Source organism: Thrips palmi, unplaced genomic scaffold (genome assembly GCF_012932325.1).
Source record: "Thrips palmi isolate BJ-2018 unplaced genomic scaffold, TpBJ-2018v1 HiC_scaffold_4, whole genome shotgun sequence".
Lineage (NCBI taxonomy): Eukaryota > Metazoa > Arthropoda > Insecta > Thysanoptera > Thripidae > Thrips > Thrips palmi.
Window position 1 is genome coordinate 4,915,959 of NW_023144631.1, and position 18,330 is coordinate 4,934,288.

At 51.0% G+C, this 18,330-nt stretch overlaps 1 protein-coding gene across 2 annotated transcripts; it reads left to right on the forward strand.

The window, feature by feature from the left end:
• Positions 1–812: 812 nt before the first annotated feature.
• Positions 813–16,648, forward strand: LOC117650058 (integrin beta-PS). Of its 2 annotated transcripts, none has more exons than XM_034393335.1 (15): positions 813–975; positions 8,017–8,191; positions 8,384–8,648; positions 8,787–9,015; positions 9,700–9,784; positions 11,703–11,873; positions 11,966–12,229; positions 12,320–12,481; positions 12,565–12,696; positions 12,781–13,017; positions 13,097–13,378; positions 13,463–13,595; positions 13,677–13,823; positions 13,900–14,039; positions 14,121–16,648. In XM_034393335.1, exons 1-15 carry the CDS (start codon positions 944–946, stop codon positions 14,184–14,186), a joined length of 2,520 nt encoding a protein of 839 aa, XP_034249226.1. In that variant the 5' UTR covers positions 813–943; the 3' UTR covers positions 14,187–16,648. The 2 variants fall into 2 exon arrangements, with proteins under 2 accessions (XP_034249226.1, XP_034249227.1); XM_034393336.1 differs by lacking the exon at positions 9,700–9,784 and adding an exon at positions 10,955–11,039.
• The last annotated feature ends 1,682 nt before the right edge of the window (positions 16,649–18,330 follow it).

Here is an 18,330-nt window from a genome sequence, read left to right on the forward strand (position 1 = left end):
CATTGAATATCCTTGATGTGTATGTAAGCAATGTCAATGTGCAACTTTGGCTCACTCATGTAAAATTTCTACAGGGTTCTCTCTATTTTGCCCTTCTTGAGAATATTTTTGCTGTTCTCTTTTGAGTTTTTGAAACTAAATATTATATATTTCAAATTCAAAGTCTACCTTTGTGAAAATGTTATAAACTTAAATGTGTGTGCAACTTATCGGTATTTCAGATATTTATTCATACTGTGTGCTGCATGGCTCTGCTGCATGGCACGCACTCACTTGACACACCTCCTGGAAAGGGGGAATACTTTAAAAGTAAACCTGTTTATGAATGGAATGTATTCTGTTGTATTTGTCTGTGGAAAAAAGGTAGTGAAAATAAATAAACAATCTGTTTTATTCATTCAATTCGTTTTGTGCATTCTTTCGCAGTCTGTTGGGAAGACTTGGACCTGGAGGTACTCACCCACTCGTCTTTTCACGTTGCAAGTCTGGCTGACGTGAGGTTGACACTTCCCCGCCAATTCAAATGGTCCCACGCCCCCCAGCACTCAGCTGATTTCCGGTCCCGGTGCACACGATACTGCCAACCACCCCCTCCAACCGTGGAGCTCCTCAGCCCTGTCTTCTACTCTCAGACACTCGCCAACCGAGTAATTCTACAACATTGCCTCTTATTTGATTATTTCATGATTTCTGTGCCTGAGTTTGACACGTGAGCCCTTTCTTTAGAAGGAATAGTGCAGCGAGGGTTTGTTGGTACAACTGCGTTGTATTGCACCGCCTTTGAAACAGTCGGAGAAGTGTCTGCACCTCAATGAAACATGACGTCATGCCAGTTGGTGGACGAAACTCGGCTTGAAAGGTGTTGTCGGAGTTGCCTTTTTCGGCGTTATGTGCGGATTTTAGTTGTTATGTTTGTTTTGTGCGTTTACAGTGCTTCATAGTTATGCTGTTAAGGATAAATTATCGAAATACAGGGTAAGTCATTCTTCTTCGATTCCCGATTCATTATAATTCCATGAAAACTTCCTGCGGACTGATCTGCGAGGATGTAATAGGATACTGTTGTTGAGTGTTTTTGGGATGGTTATCAACAATGATCTTGTGTCAAAGTGATGACAGTTTTCACATTTATGAAGATGGTCGACCGCTAACTGAATCACATGTTCTTATTATGACACCTAACGTCTGCGAAACACTTCTCTTGTCAGCACATAACCTACGTGTGAGGCACATCTGCTGGAATAAATAAGTTTTTCTTTGAGTCCCTGTTCGTTTCACTCTGAGAAACGTTTCTCTATGCATCTGCAAGATTGAAATTAATCATTGGACATCCCAGTTGTTCTGATTTTAATTTCAAGTGGCCCTTTTTCGGGGTCTCAAGGAGCCAGTCCTTTGCTGCACTTTGTGTACATGGGTATTGTTGAGCCTCTGTCCAATTATTCACTGCTCAACTTTAAAAAATAGTAATCTTAATGTCCTTTTCTTCGTTTGAAGTACTTAGATCGCAAGTAATGATTCTGCTATTTTCTCTGGCTCTCGAGTAAGCTGCCGTAACCATTTCAACCTGTGTGTGGGTGTGCAAGAGCTTTGCCGTTGAATATCTATCCATCTTTCCCCTTTCCGTCTTTTTTTCACCCTAGTGTACTTCTTCTATGTCGGTACCGCTACTTTGGTTTGAATTGTCCACTGTAACCAACGGATGTCATGCATGGACTGCCACTTTGCCGTAATTATCTATTTACTCCCTGCAAGTGCACACTGTGCACCGTGCTTTGCTCATGTCATTAACCCTTTTCTTGCCCCTCGTCCCCACTAGGCTCTCCCTCCCTCCCACCCTCCAGCCAGCCGGCCTGCATGAGGATGGGGAGGGCATCCTGAGGAGGGCCAGGGCGGCCAGGGCTGCCCGCGGGTTTGGCGGGGGCGGCGGCGGCCAGGCCGGACAGCAGACTCATTCCGAGAGTCCTTTCTGTCGCTCTGTCTCTGTCGCACTCACGGGGCGTCCCTCATACGTGCGAGAGAGACAGAGCGACGAAAAGACTGTTCGGAATGAGTCTGCAGGGCGGACGCCACGCCACGAGGGCCGTGCGGCTTGACTGCCTGGCGCCAGTCCAGTTCGCCGAGCCCTGCAGACTGATTCCGAAGATTCGTTTTGTCGCTCCGTCTCTCTCGCACTCGTGGGGCGTCGCGAACGGGTGCGGGAGAGACAGAACAACGGAACTGCTCTTCGGAATGGCCCGTCAGGTAGTCCTGGTGGGGCCTGGGGCCGACGGCGGACGCCCCCGCCCCCTCACGCCCTTGCTCTGGTCACCCATTTCCCCGGGCTGGGTGACGGCGGGGACACCGACGAAGGGGAAGGCCCGGCCGTCGGACGTCGCCGTCCTCAGGGCTGATGAATGTACCGCCCTCCCCCTCCCCCACCCGGCACGACCTTTCCCCACGCCCTCCCTTCCCTCCGCCGTCGGGAGCACTTACATTGTCGCCGCCCGAAGCGAAGCGCCCTTTGCGCCCTAACGTGGAAGGGCGTCGTCGGCGGGGGCCATCGCAGTGAACACACGCAGCCCTTCGGCCGGCCCTGCGGCCGCGCTGGCTGCGTGCAGTCCGCTGCCCTTTGAAAGCAGTGCGTGGCGCTGGGCCCTTTAGGCCCTTTGAGCGCGTTGGTCCCCAAGGGCCGCACGGCTGCGCCACGCTGCGCCACGCCTCGCCACGACGGCCTACTCGTTGTGGGGCAGGGCCGTCGAGGGCCGTCGCGCCGCCGAGTCAGCGACAGACGCTATTTCGAGCTTCCTTCCCACAAGACCCCCGCCTGCCTGCCTGCCAGCCCGGCAACGCACCGCAACAGCACCAACACCCCCGCGCCCCCGCCCCGCCCCGCCCCGCCCTGACTCAGAGGAGCGCCCCGTTCCGTTTCTTCCGGCTAGGCTTATCGCCAGGGCGTCGCCTCGCGGCGATGCAGCCCGCGGGACAAAGGATGGGCCGATGCTCCGACTGCGTCTCTGCAGACTGATTCCGAGAGCCGTTCTCGTCGCTCTGTCTCTCCCGCACCCATGGGCGTCCCCCTACAGGCGGTGGAGGCTGAACTTGAGGAGGCTTTGGACGGTCTGTACGAGCACGATGCCGTACATTTGGGCGCCCGGGAAGACCGTCCCGGCCGGGCGGCCTGGGCTGCCTACGGCCTACGGCCCCGCCAGCGCACATCCACGGCGGCGGCGCGGCGGAGTGGTGTGCCCACGCAAAGCCCCGCCCCGCCCCGCCCGCCCCGCCCTCACCTGCATGTATTAGTGGGCAACCTGTCCCTCCCTCCCCGCGCCTCCCCGCACTGCCCGCGCTGCCCACGCACTACTCGGCCGAGTCGCCGCGTGCCCGACAAGCTGGCCGTGCTGCTGCAGGGCCGGCTGCAGGCTGATGCTGCAGCGGGCCGCAGGCCACTAGGAGTGCGGGTGCGAGAGAGACAGCTGCAAAGCACCGGTTCCGAATCAGCCTGCCGACCGATTCAGAAGATCGGTTTGTGGTGCGAGAGAGACAGAGCGACGAAAACGACGCTCGGAATCAGTCTGCCGGCCCTGCATGCAGGACTGCAGTCCGTGTGGGCGGTGCACCAAGCACAGCGACGATTTGGAACCACAAAAAAACTCCCTCGTGGTGGACGCAGCGGGAGTTGAACCCGCGGCCTTGCGGCGCCTGGGCAGCCGGCCGTGCCGCGAGCACGCGTGTTATTTTCGGTGTGGCCGGCTGTGCTGTGCTGTCGCTACCCGCGCCTGCGCCCTGCCGGCCGTGCGTCGTTTCGCACTGACCTCAGCTCAACCCAGGCATGCCCAGGCACGAGTAGCGGCGTGGCTCGGCCAGGCTCAGCTCTGCGGGGCCGAGGGGCTGTGGCTGTGACATCACCGCCCACTCGGCCAGGAAGCCGCACGCTCCAGGCCTTCCAGGTTCTCCAGTAGTTCGTCTTTGAACGGAGCTGTGGTCGCTCTGTCTCGCTCGCACCCTTATGTGTCGTTAGGCCTTCTAGGGCGTCCTTCAGGCCCTCCTCGCGGTCCTCCCAGTCCTTCTGAAGGCCCTTCTGGTCCCAGATCCTCCAGGTCCTCCAGATCCTCCAGATCCTCCAGATCCTCCAGATCCTCCAGATCCTCCAGATCCTCCAGATCCTCCAGATCCTCCAGATCCTCCAGATCCTCTAGATCCTCCTGATCCTCCAAGATCTCCTCGTCGTCGGACACCTGGAGAAGGACTGGGAGGATCGGCGGCTCGCGCGACCCGCAGCGGAGGGCTCGGGGGAGTCCAGGGAAGTCCCAGCGCGAGCCGGCACTCTGTAGTCCTATCCTCGCGACCGTCGCTCGTTACGCAACGGACAGCGCTCGGGGCAGGGTTGACTGCACTGGGCGTGAACAGCGACGCCCGCCGCGCGCTCCTAGACTAAGCAGACGAGCCAATACATGCTGTCACTCATCCGCCGTGACCTGCACAACAAGGGGGCGTCGGGCGTCCCTCCTCCCAGGCGGTCTGCGAACGACAGACCTGGTTTGGTTTTCAGTGTAGACAAACCTGCGGGCAGCATCTTGACTGCTAGCACTGTGTGTCTGTGGCTGGCGTCGTTGGCGCGCTTGCCTCTCGGCCTCTGGCGTGCTGGCCTGGCTCTATCTGCCCTGCGGCCCGGTTCCGAAGGATCTCTTTCGTTCGTCACTCTGTCTCTCTCGCACTCGCGGGGCGTCCCGCAGGGGTGCAAGAGGGAGAGATCGGCGGAACGATCCCGCGGAGCGAGGCGGCTGCCTTTGCCGGCGCTGCAGCCTCACGGGGTCGTTGGCCACGCCGCGCGCCCGTAAAGGGCGACCAGCTTTGTGGAAGGACAGGACGGGACGCGTGCGGCGAGCAGCGAGGATGCGGCGGTCCTGCGTCCTGCGCCGCCGTGGAGCTCGCTAGACTGATTTCGAGAGTCCTTTCGTCGCTCTGTCTCTATCGCACCTAGACGGGACGCCCCACGAGTGCGAGAGAGACGGAGCGACGAAAACGGCTCTCGGAATCAGTCTGCTGCCTCCCCCTAACGCCCAAACGCGGCTGTACAGCTGTCGGCGCGGTGTTTACCCAGGGTGCCGGCGCGCCGCGGCGTGCCTAGGCTAGTCAAGGCGTGCCGCGCTGCCGGGGCCGCAGTGCCCCCCCAGTGCCACGCTGTTTACGCAGGGCTCCCCGCCTCCCTGCCACTCCCGGCACACTGAGAGTCGTTTTCGTCGCTCTGTCTCCCTCGCACCTGCACGGCGCGGTCTGTGAGTGCGAGAGAGACGGGGCGACGAAAACGAACCCCCCCAGTCTGCAGCCACACGTCGTGTCGCGTTGATGGAGATGGAGGCCAAGGCGCAGGCCCGAAGGAGCCCGAAGGCGGCGGCCCGTGACGCCCGCCAGTCTTCCAGTGTCGGAATGCAGTGCGGCTGTTGCGCGCCGGAGCCAGCAGGCGAAGCGCGCGGCGTTTGGAACGGTGCGGATTTTCAAATTGGCGCCGAATATGGCGCGACTGGAGCGTCTGGATTGGGTCGCAAGGCGCGCGGCGTGGCGTGGCGTGGCGTGGTGTGCCTCGGCGATACGGTATAGTATTGATTGCCCTGTGGACGGACCACGCCCTGCTGGACGCGCCCTGGAAGCTCCCCTTCCCCTGCCGCCCCTCCCCCTCCCCCTTTCTGGACTTCCGGTCGGCCGGGCCGCCACGCCCTTGCATCGCGTGGACGACGAAGACGCCGTGGGACGCCTCCCCGCCGGCCGGCGGCGTCGGCGGGGGAAGTCCGAGAACGCGGTGACCCTTGGCGGGGGGCTGCTGCGATAGCACCGCGCCACGCCACGCCACGCCGCGCCTCGCCACGCTGACTGCCGCGGTGCTGCAGCGCTATCTGGAGCGCAGCTGCGTCGTGAAATGGCGTTGTCGATACGAGGTTTGATCGCCGCGTTTATGTCTCCCCGCGCTGCGCCTCGGTTCGGCTCGGTCGGGTCGCGGGGCCACGGCGCCCGGACCGCGGGGCGTCGTCTTCTGCGGCCGCCTGGCTGGACCAACCTCGTGAACGTGAACCCAAGCCGCAGGCAATCGTGCCCTAATCGTGTTGAAAGCCCTCTAGAACGGTGCTGGACTCCAGCTAGAACACTGGATGGACTGCCGCAGCTGGGGCCTTGCGCCTGGAGACTCGTTGGACCTTTTCCAGGAGCCTTGGCAGTGTGGTGTCCAGCTAAAAGCGTGCATTGGGGCCTGGCCGGGCCTCGCCGGCCGGATGCGTGCCGCGTGCCGCTGGAGCCTGGACTCCAGGCCTGGAGCCTGGCATGGCTGCGGCATGGCTGCGGCATGGCTGCGGCCGCAGCGGTCGGCCCGGTGTAGTGGGGCGGCTGGTCTGGTCCGGCTCCGCTGGCGCGTGTGGGCGTGAGCACGGCAAGCCGGCAAGGCGTCTAGCCGCTCGCTCGGCTGGGCGCAGCGTCTCGTGTGGGCGGCACGGCGCGGCGCGGGGTGGGGCGGGAACGAACCGCGTGGTGCACTCAGTGGAGATGCGTGCCGCTCTTGGGGCCGTTCTCTCTCTTGACTGTGTGCGCGCACACACACACACACCACACGCGAGGTGTTCCAAGTGGTGCAGACTGCAAGCTCGCGGCCGGGCCTGGCCGAGCCGAGAGTCCTGCAGCCTGCCGCCTGCTGCAGCCTGCCGCCTGCCTGCTGGCCGGATGTGACTGCTTGGCACGCCGCGGTGCGCCACGGTTCTCAGAAGCTAGCTCGCACTGACTCAGTGGCCGCCCAACCCGTCGTGCACCGGTACAGTATACCGCACTCCTTGACCCTCGCCCCGCCCCGCCCCGCCCCGCCCCGCCCCGCCGTGTGTGTCCGTGTCCCCGTGTGGCGTGCCCACGGTGGCGGTGGTGGCCCGGCGGTGGTGGGGGGCACGCATGAATGGCGGCGCGGATGAATGGCGAGGCGCGAGCAGCGCGAGCCCACCCGGTGGGCGGGGCGGGGCGGGGCGGTGCTAATCACCGCGTGGATTTGGCACCGCGGCGGCACGCGCGCGACACGCAGGGGAAGTCCAGGGAAGTCCCAGCGCGAGCCGGCACGCCGGCGTACACCACGGCGCCTGCGGGCCGCAGCTGCCATGGCTGGACTCCAGGCTGGAGTCTCGAAGCGGGACGGCCGCGGACGTCGTCGCCGATCTCGCAGGCTGATGCCGAACACCGCTTCGTCGCTCTGTCTCTCACCGCAACGCACCGCACCGCCCTAGGAGTGCGAGAGACACAGTGCGACATAAGCACTGTTCGGAATCGGTGTGCTGGCCGGGCCGGGCCGGGCGCGAAGCAGAACAATCCCCGCCCCTGCCCCGCTCCCCTGGCCGAGACCCCAAAGACGGCGGCGCGGCGCTCGGCGTGGCGTTGACCATGTATGTCATGTCGCAGCACCGCTTCCCGGCCTTGGCAGGCCTTGGTAGCCAGCCGGCTAGTCAGGCGGCCCCCGCCCCGCTACCGCTCCTCGCTGCTCCCGCTGCTCCCGCCTGCCAATCGCGGTCCGCGGCGACGCCGTGCACGCCGTGGCGACGCGGACAGGTGGCCGCGGTGCTGTGCGGTGTGGCGGCGCCGCCTAGGCCAGCGCGCCAGCGCGGAATGCGGTGGCGGCCCGGGGGAATGACTGGCCAGGCTGGACCTTCTCGTTGGGTTTGAACGCGTGTCGAAAAGTGTCGATGCCCTCTGTGCTGTCCAGGCAGTGCAGCAGGTGCCCAGTGTGGTGGTTTGATGACCCATCCCCGTGGAAAGGACATAAGGCTCGGCCTCTCCCACGTCTTTTCCTTGTTTCACGCTCCATTTTTCAGTTCGTCTCATCTGATCCAGTGGCGGATCCAGAGCCCGGCCTGAGGGAGGGTGAAGTAGCGCTCTTTGCCTACTTCCAGGGGCAAAGTGTGGCTTCTTGTCCACTCTCAGGCGGCTATGTACTTGGGGGGCAAGGGGGTCCACTGTCCTTTTGCCCCGCTGGATCGGCGCCTGATCTAGCTGACCGCTGTGTTCCGTTGTCCGCAGGATGTGCCCGCGGTGGTTGCTGGTGGCGGCGTGCCTGCTGGGCCTCGCCCTCGCGGTCGCGGCCCAGACGGGCAAGAGCCAGGCCTCGGAAAGGCTCCTCCAAAATCCGTGCAGCTCCAAGATGACGTGCCACGACTGCATACAGACATCGACGTGCGCCTGGTGCTCGCAGCGGGTAAGCGCCCAAGCGAGGTGCCCCGAGTCGTTTTCGTCGCTGTCTCTCTCGCATTCATGGGCGTCCCCTTTGAGTGCGAGAGAGACAGAGCGGCGACAACGACTCTCGGAATGGGTCTGTTTGCGGTGTGCGTTCCCCGTTCCCAGTGCCGAACGTGTTTGTCCCTCACTTGGCGTGTTCGTCTCTTTCAAGGACTACGGCGACCGGAAGAGGTGCTTCCAGCCCAGCAACGTGGACGCGAACCGGCAGTGCGATGAGAAGTTCACCATCAACCCCCCGAACGAGTACACCGTCGAGAGGAATGAGGCCCTCTCGAAGGCCAGCAAAGAGAGCGGCTACATTTCGGGATCGAGCTATCAGAGCACGAGTCACCAGGAGTCGGGCAGTGGTTATGATGGCGGTTTCAAAGAGGCAGTTCAGGTGGCTCCGCAACATGTCAACCTCAAGCTGCGGATAAGTAAGTAGTGAGAGGGTTTTGCGTCCATGCTCTAGTATTTTTTTTTTAAATTTCAGCCAATTTTGGGAATGTGTCCTTTTATAGATTCTTTCAATTTGATACTTAATTTACTCTATGTAATTTTTTTTTTATTTTCAGATGAAAAATACCGGTTGTCTCTTCAATACGCTCAAGCAGAGGACTATCCAGTTGATCTTTACTACTTGATGGATCTCTCAAAGTCGATGGAGGATGACAAAGAAAAGCTGTCAGGTTTGGGCAATTTGCTTGCACAAACCATGCGGAACATCACTTCCAACTTCCGCCTTGGCTTTGGCAGTTTTGTTGACAAGACTGTTATGCCCTATGTGAGCACAGTACCCAAAAAGTAAGTGGCACAGTTTGTTCATTTGCTAATTTCAGTTCGAAATGGCCCTTTTCCATCCTTTCTGAGGGATAACCAAACCAATGCATGGATGACACCATTGCTTTTCTTCAATGTTAGAGGGAGCATGTGAAATGTTTTCCCTCTGTAATGTGACTTGGTAGTTCAGATCGCTCCCCACTGTGTTGCCTAGAATCTTGTGTAATGAGTGATTTGTCACCGTCCCTTTTTGTAGTTTTGTGGTAAAATCCTGGTCATTACAGATCTACTTGCATTCTAGATGTGTATTATTATTATCATTTTAAAAGTTTGATTTTAATTTTTTGGTGTTATTAGCACCGTTTGCTATTCCTTAAAAGTTTTTTCTGCACTTATTTTTTTTCACCATTTTGGTGGTTTTTTAGGTGCACACTTTGGCCAGGTACCTTAAGAAGTACTTACAACTTTATTTTCCTGTAGATCCTTAGGTATAATCTCATCGCTCATTCGATTCATCTTAACCCATTTTCACATCTTGGTTTACAAATGTTTCAAAAACAGGCTACTTAATTTACTACCCTCTCATCTTCATGTAATACTGTTTGAAGTGAATACTTGCTTGTAATCTGGGTTGGTTGTACTACTGTGACCTGGTGTGACAGCATTAATTCATTCTTTGTTCCTTACTAACCCTAATTTTCACACCAGGCTTAAAGAGCCCTGTGATAGCTGTCAGGCTCCTTATGGATTCCGCAACCACATGGCGCTGAATGAAAACACTCAAAAGTTCTCCGTAAGTTGTACTGACCCCAATCATGCATTTCTGTGCTGGGTCATCTAACTTAATGCAGAATTGTTGCCTAAAAATGTGATAGCATTGTCAACTTCTTCTTTACCTGTCGATTTCTGATGCAAAGGAGGACAGAAGTCTTTATAGTTATGTATCTGAAAATTTGTTGACTTTGATCTGCAATAGACACAACCAAGTCCATCTGGTAATCTAGCTCTTCAACCTCATTTCTTGATTCCCTTTTGCACTCCGTAAAATTATTATTATTATAATGGAATCAGCTGATGGTTATACTACATTACATTTGAACCAGGTCAGAAAAAAATGCAGTACATATTGCACCAGTAAAAAATGCAACATGAAGAATAATAGATTAACTTGATTATTGACAAGCATAAAATCAGAACAGCTAATTCTCTACATTTTTTTGATTATTTTATGATTTGAGATCCATCAGATTTCTCACTATTTGGTTCATCAATTTGTTTTCCTATCTGCTTCCTGGTTACATTTCCATTCCCACAAATACAGTGTTTCTAATTTCTTTAGCTGTATCTCTTTTTATTTTTCATTTTTGGTCATAAGTATTTTATTTTCAACTTTACTTTTAATTTTCATAAAGTTTTCTTATAAAGCATCTGTTCCTCTTGCACATCATTTATTTTCAAAGCATGAAAGAATGTCACTGTTGCCTGACATGGCGCCTGGGTTGGTGAATTTCTTGTGCCTGTGCCTTTGCTCTGGTGTTGCCTGTCTTGCATGGTGGGCATTAAAATTCAACAGTTCTATGTAAGCCTTCTTATTTGATAGGTGAACAGATGGTGTTTGCTTAGGTTGTCTGGCCAGGGCTTGCATGCTGTGATGTTGAATGTGGTAATGCATATTTGGTCAGAAGATAAGTGCTATTTGTTGTTTAATATACATGTCTTTTCAGGTGTTTCCTGTCTCTTATGGTGCTGATCCTTCATCTCTTTGTTTGTGTTTAGTCTTCATCATTGTTTATGACTAAGGCATTTGCTGCTTAATTACCACTGTGGCAATTCCTGGTTTTTCAATCTTGTCTCCTTTAATATTTTTTTTTGTCAAAGTCTTGTTTGCCTTGAAGAGGGGGAAATGAAATCAGAAGTACTAATTGCAATGGTTTTGATATAAATTGTGTCTGCTGTTCACCAGTCTACGTGAACCATGTACCGGTTGTGCTGCCCCCTATGGCTTCCACAATGTCATGTCCCTCAACACAGACACCAGTAGATTTGCTGTAAGTGTGTTGTGCTAGGATGTGTGTAACCCTTAAAAAACAAAGAAGCGGGCCCTAAACCTAAAACCCATGTTGCTTTTCACTTGCCAACAATTACCTATTTTGTAAAGGTTTTTTGTTAATTTTTTTATTTTTAACCATTTGACTGAAGCATTTTTTAATGTATTGTCCTTTCCCTAAATTTTATGAGCTTAACACGACTGCTAGAGACAGTGAATAAGAATTTAATCTGCTTTGCATATGTACATAAGGCTGTTGACAAATGCAGGTAATATCAAATTTCCCTCATTAAGGAAATCTTTAAAGGGTAGGAACTAATCACAACAAGAAAAAGGGAGGGAGGGCGTGGGAAACTGGAATGGAAATTACTTATAATTCTCGTAACTGTATTGCATCATTGTCAATACAAGCGGTGCTGGTACTGACTGTTTTTTTTTTTTTTTTCATTTTGGAATGTGTAGGCATACTGCATGCTCACCAACTATTGCATTCCTTTCTGTGTGCTGCACTTGCATGATTATTTTATTGAAATATTTTTTGCTTTTGGGGTTGTGGGTTGTGTTGTGGTTTAAATTATAATTGTGCACGATAATTAACATCATGATTTAACCTTGATACTGCAAGAACATTTAATAACTTGATTTTCTTTCCCTCAAATTATAGGAAGAGGTAGCAAGGGCTGCTGTCTCAGGAAATCTTGATGCCCCAGAAGGTGGTTTTGATGCCATCATGCAAGCTGTAGTCTGCCGGGAACAGATTGGCTGGAGAGAAAAAGCTCGTCGTTTGCTGGTTTTCTCAACCGACGCTGGTTTTCATTATGCTGGTGATGGCAAGGTAAGTTTTTCGTCTTATTTCTTATTGTTACTCTAATGATGACGATATTTTTTCTGTTTTCACTGATCAAGTCTGTGTTGACCTCTTTCTAGCTGGGAGGCATTGTCAAGCCCAATGATGGCTACTGTCACATGGACGGCCGCGGAATGTACACACATTCCACAGTTCAAGATTATCCTAGTATTTCTCAGATTAATCTGAAGGTCAAGCAGAATGCTATCAATGTGATTTTTGCCGTGACTGCTGAGCAAATTGCTGTTTACGAGCGCCTTCGCGAGCATGTGGAAGGAGCATCTGCTGGCACACTATCGAATGATTCAGCCAACGTTGTTGAACTTGTCAGGGACCAATATGATGTAAGTACTACTACAAGTTTGTCTTGTGTTTTAATAGTCTTCAGTTCTGCTGTAAAACCAACAATTAATTATTTTTCCTCCTTTTTCCAGAAAATTTCTTCTTCTGTTGAAATGAAAGATAATGCTACCAGCGCAGTGAAGGTTACATACTACTCATCCTGTTTAGATCCGGACCCTTTGAATTTGAAGCAAACAAGTAAATGCGATGGTCTTAAAGTTGGGACCCTTGTGAAATTCCATGCTGACATTGAAGTAAGTTGTTTGATTCAGTTATAAAGTCAGTTTGCTTTCTGTTGTACTGTGTTTGGTTACTTTCATTTGGTGTTTTCTCATAGGTCACAAGATGCCCAGCTGACCCTGCTGAGTGGAAACAAACGTTCCAAATTTATCCAGTTGGTATCAATGAATCGCTTGTGATTGACCTTGAAATGATTTGTGATTGTGCTTGTGAGAATCCCGAGAGTACTGTAAGTATCCTCTTCCACTTCTGAATTGTATCTCAATCACAGTGTGCAGGAAGCCAATATCTCACTTGCCCTATCCTTTTGTAGAGTTACAAAGTGAATGCAGAGGAGTGTTCCGGATTTGGCACATACAAATGTGGCATCTGTGAATGTGACTCGTCACATTTCGGTCGGACTTGCGAGTGTGACAGTGACAACACACATTCTGACCGAGACCAAGCTGCCGGCTGTCGGCCCGACAACACCACCTCTGTGGACTGTTCTGGCAGGGGTAGCTGTGTGTGTGGGCTGTGCGATTGTGAGACCAGATCCGCCCCTGACGAGGTGATTTGAACTTCTGTTGTGGTGTTTGGATCTTAGCTAATCTTAGTGCGGTATTGACATTACTCCTTCTCTGTTTCAGAAAATTTATGGACAGTTCTGTGAATGCGACAACTTCTCCTGCGATCGTCAAGGCGGCGCATTGTGTTCTGGTGAAGACCATGGAAAGTGTGAATGTGGAAAATGTCAGTGCCTCCCTGGCTGGACTGGTCTTGCTTGCGACTGCAGGGCCACGAATGAGACTTGCATCCCTCCGGGCGGTGGCGAGATCTGCTCTGGAAAGGGTGACTGCGAATGCGGCACTTGCAAATGCTTTGAAGGAGAAGAGGGGCGTTACTCTGGACGCTTCTGTGAGAAATGCCCCGTAAGTCATTGCCATTTTATTACACAACATTTCATCGCTGGGAACGGTTTGTAACAATAACATACTGATTTGATGTTTGGACAGACTTGTCCTGGCCGCTGCTTGGAGTTCAAAGATTGTGTTCAGTGTCTAGTCTACAAGACTGGCAAACTCTCTAATCCAGAGGATTGTGCTCGCAATTGCACCTTTGTACCTCGAGCTATTGATGTTGTAGAAGGTACGTGAGCGGATCAATATTTATAGTTGTGAAAAGTAGTATTGTTGAGCGTCTCTCATGTCACTACGGGTTTCTGTTTAGCTGACGAAGAGAAGGATGAGAACTTGTGTGCCTATTATGACGAGGATGACTGCCGCTTTGCTTATGTTTATACCTACGATGAGACTGGCAAAGTGGAGATTCGTGCTCAGCAGGAGAGGGAGTGTCCCCCACAAGTGTACATCCCAGGTATGTTGAGCTAATTAATTTGATGTCATTTTTAGAGATGCTTTTGATGTTCTAAGTATTTTATTTTTGTGTCCAGGTATTGTTTTGGGTGTAATTGGTGCAATTGTTCTAATTGGTCTTGCAATGCTCCTGCTTTGGAAACTGCTCACTACTATCCATGACCGAAGAGAATTTGCTAAGTTTGAAAAAGAAAGAACTATGGCTCGATGGAATGCGGTATGTAGGAAGCTGCTCGATGTCTTGTTTAAATTTATGTCTCTTAATGTCCTCTAAACCTAACTTGTTTTTGGTTTTCAGGGGGAGAATCCTATTTACAAGCAAGCTACTTCAACATTCAAAAATCCTACATATGCTGGAAAGTGAGATTCTTCGTCAGAGTTTCTTGTTGAACTATTTATTATTTTCTTCCTAGGTGCAGGCTATTGATTTACTATGAGTCAAGATTCCAAAGTTCAGCCTGTTTGTGAAGTTGTGATTGCATGTTGTATTGTGCATGCATCATTGTATTGTTCAGCCGGTGAAGAGTGTCCTGTTTTGTTAGCGTAATCAGTGTAATTGCTCATCATTCCAGGGCTTCTTAGATTTGTGCATTGTCCAGAATGGCACAATGTAAATCATCTAGTCCTTGAAATGATAATCATGTTCCAGGTTAGTAAAATTAGTTGCTTCTTCCCAATTCTAACTGAAATTATTTCATATGAACGTGTATCTTCATAGCCAGTCTGTGGGAAGATTATTTGTGTGAGAGTAGCCCTGGAGTGTTCATGATGAGAAATACAACACTGCCTCTTCAAAACTGTAAATGCTCAGAACTATCTGATGATATGCATTTTGAACTCTTCTCTTCCTTAAGAAGGTGTGTGGGAGCAAAGTCATAAACGTCTCTTCTTTCTTTGTTTTTAAGAAAGATATGTGTAGCATTGTTACAATAACTAAACTATTTTACTATGAAGCCCTTTTCTATGTTTCTGTTAGTGTAGTAATTTTGTAATAATGTGGCTTAAAATTGTTTTTCATAATGTTCTTACATTTTGTATTATAAATCATTACCTGGATGTTTTCACCTCATTATATTCTCTTATTAAGGAAGATTTGTAAATTCTAGAGTCACCCTATAGACTGGCAGTGCTTTGCACAAGTATTTCTTTAACTTTTTTATGTGTAGGAGAACCAATCTGACTAATTGTGATTAATGCTGTTTTAATATGACCATGTGTGTACTATATGATTTGTTTGGAATGTGTGTATAAATTTATGAGTGAATGATTGAATGATTGAATGAATGAGTTCTGTGATTTAAAAATGAGCAATGACTTAATTTTATTTTAGCTCATTTAATTTTTTTGTTAATTTAGTATTCATAGCCTGGCAAGTTAAGGGACCTGCCTGTTCTCAGCAGGTGGGTGGCAGTGTGCCTTCTCTGACATAATGATGAAAATCTTGAATTAACTAGTAGAGGATAGTAAGTTTTTGTAAAGTTGTAACAAACACCTTTGCCATAAAAAGCTTTGATTGAATTTATATTTGATTTGTTACTTTAAGTTTTGTTGAAGTTATAGTGAATGGAGCTGTAACCAAATGACATTGCTTTTAGGTTCTTGATTTTCTCCTTATTCTTGTGTTGTGAACTGTGCCTACAGAGATCAATGAGTTTAAACTTTGCATATGTGTCAAATCATATTCAAGTGAACAAATTTTGTTTTTAGAATAACAAGATTTTCAGTGATTGGTTATAATTTATCAAAACTATGTACAGTATTAATAAGAGAAAGTACTTCACTGTGACCTACATACAAGCTATTCTTTTTACAGCTGTCCTCTTCATCTGGCCACCTTTGGGAACAATTTGTACACGTTTCTCTCTTCCTTTCCTTTTGGTCACAGGGTTTTGCAAAAATGTTTGCTTTTCTGAAGATTTATGTTAGGTATTCTTTTAGATAATGTTCTTTCAATGGTAGCTGAGGCAACACTGAACATTGTTTTTTTTTTTTTTTGTATTGAATACCACTGCCAAGTTTTGTCAAAAAATCTTTGTATATTGTCACTGTTTACATGTTGTGATTTTTTTGTATATTAACTGCCATTGCTCTGCATATGCGGCATATTTTGTACTCAAATACCAAAATAAGTTAGGTCCTGTCCAGTCCAAAATAAGCCTTATAAAGGAGAAAAAAAATGCAACAAAAAGAACAACAGTGTATTCTTTTGCTAACATGGAACTTGGTATGTATATTAATTTATGTTCCTCAGACTGGAAGGACTGGAAGCTTCTGTGAAGCTTCTTGTACTATCTGCTGAGACATTTCTCTCGGTACTAATATATCTAAATGTTAACAAAATCGTTAAATAGTTATGTTGGAAATTGATAAGAAAAAAAGAGAAAGTTGTCAGCCGTGTGTTGGTTTGTCCGTTTCCCTTTGAATTGTTGACATTTTCATAAATGGTGCTAAATGTTATTGGCTTAAGTCCCTCTGAACTTAATATTGTATGTTATTAAGGGAGTTATGTTTTTCTCTTCAATGAACTGTTGAGAGTTCAGATTTTCTTCAAGCTTATATTGATGTCATTTGCCATTGTACATTGAAACTAAGTCTCAGAAAATGATTATTGAATCTGCCATTAACATCTCTCTTAATTTACTCCTAACACCATAATCATCATCTGACTGCATTGACTACCATTGTCTCAATTCATCAAGGTTTTTTCATGTCTATTAAAAAAAGTCATACCCTTCTTAATTTAAGAGAGATTGTATCACAAATGTAACGAGGTAACTCCGTCGATGTGTCATATTTTAGCCTTAAATAAAATTGAAAGATTCTGTACTTTTGCATTTGTTATTTCAAATGGGTTACATACCTAAAACTGACCCCCACCCCCACCCCCACACTCACACACACACACAAGGCAAATCCTGGGTACGTAGTACCCGGTAAAAACAGATCGGTAGTCTTCAAACCGTTGCTATCATTGGCCTGCACTTCTGGGAGTCAGCCGTCCGCCCCAAACTGGCAGACACGCTCTCGTGGGCCCGTCATCCAAACGAAATGAGATTCCAACCTCACGATGGAAATGACTCGAACAGGGAATGGCACGCACTCCCTCTTTAACACGTTCGTGCTGACGCGACAACGACAACGCGTCGAGGTCGCGGCCCCACCAGAAAGGGCAGGCCTCAGTGAAAAATACGTAAATATCTCGGCACGAGCAATGTTGTGTTGAGAAACGAGGCCCAATCATGTGGCTGTCGAAAGTAACCGGCATATACTGTACTCAGTCACGTTTCGAACTGCTGACGCACAGCGACGAAAATGACGCTGCCCTAGCTAGACTCGTTCGGACTCCACGCGCGGAGCGCGGAACGGAATGACTTCTTCTGCTTTTCCATGGGCCGCCGTGGCTGTGGCGCTACATGGTGCTGCCGTGGGCCAAACACCTCTCGAGGATCCGGTACGGGGAATCCCCCCGGACGGCCCGACCCGGAACGGAAGTCACGTGACGTGCCAGCCTCGCCGGCGGAGTGGAGCCCTCCGACTCTTGAACCGTGCGGGATGCGGGACTAATGCGGCTAATGATGCTTCGGGACCTTCAGCATCGTGGCGTCGCTCCGTCTCTCTCGCACCCTCTCGTCGCATGAGTGCGACAGAGACAGCGCGACGAGACGATCGTTTGGAATCGTTGTTCTGTATTACAACCACTTACATGCAGTGTACCTCTTGCGGCACCGTACTACCTCGCTCTGGTTGGGAGGGGCCGATTGTACGGAAGGTTCCCTTAAATAAGTTGCCTTTTTCCAGGGCTTTAAGAAATGACGGCCGTGGCCACGGCACTTCCGCCGGAGTAAGACGGGAGGGGCGCACAGTGGGCCAGAAGACCGGCGCAGGCGGCCAAAATTATAGACGCGTTTTGAGCTCCAGGGTCGCTATACAAGACTCGAACCGAACGTGTGACCCCACCAATGGATTCCGCGTTCTGAGAGCAATCCTTTGGTGGGGTCACACGTTTGGTTCGAGTCCCATTTAGCGACTCTGGAGCTAAAAACGCGTCTGAGATTTTGACCGCCTTCGCGGTCTTCTGGCCTGGCCGGTGGGGTGGCAGCACGGCGGCGGCGGTCGGACGACGCAACGATACGACACACGAGTCGACCGCGACTACCCCTCCCTCGATTCGACGACGCGATTTGGCGATACAGAGATATCGTATGAATCACTGGAGGGGTGGCTAGAGAGACTCGGGCCGGTCAGCTGGTTGGTTCGGGCAATCGGCAGCAATCGACTCTCGAGCCCCGGCGAGAGCAGCGGCCACCGGAGTCTCTTCGAGTCTCTCTAGCTGGGAGGGGAGCGAGCGCGAGGCGCGAGGCGGGAGCTGCGCCCTGCAGCACAAGCGGAGCGGTAAGACCTACACAACGACCCCTGGCGCTCGCCGCACAGGGCGGATCCAGAGACGAGGGGGAGGCCCACGTCGCCTTCGAGGGAGTCAAGGGAATGCCCAGCCGGACGGCGCAGGG

Excerpts from the sequence above, each read along its gene's own strand:
- LOC117650058 (XM_034393335.1), top strand. The coding sequence starts at position 944 with ATGCTGTTAAGGATAAATTATCGAAATACAGG. Across the intron at positions 8,649-8,786 it reads CAACCTCAAGCTGCGGATAA|ATGAAAAATACCGGTTGTCT; the intron begins GTAAGTAGTGAG and ends TTTTATTTTCAG. Across the intron at positions 13,824-13,899 it reads CCCACAAGTGTACATCCCAG|GTATTGTTTTGGGTGTAATT; the intron begins GTATGTTGAGCT and ends TTTTGTGTCCAG.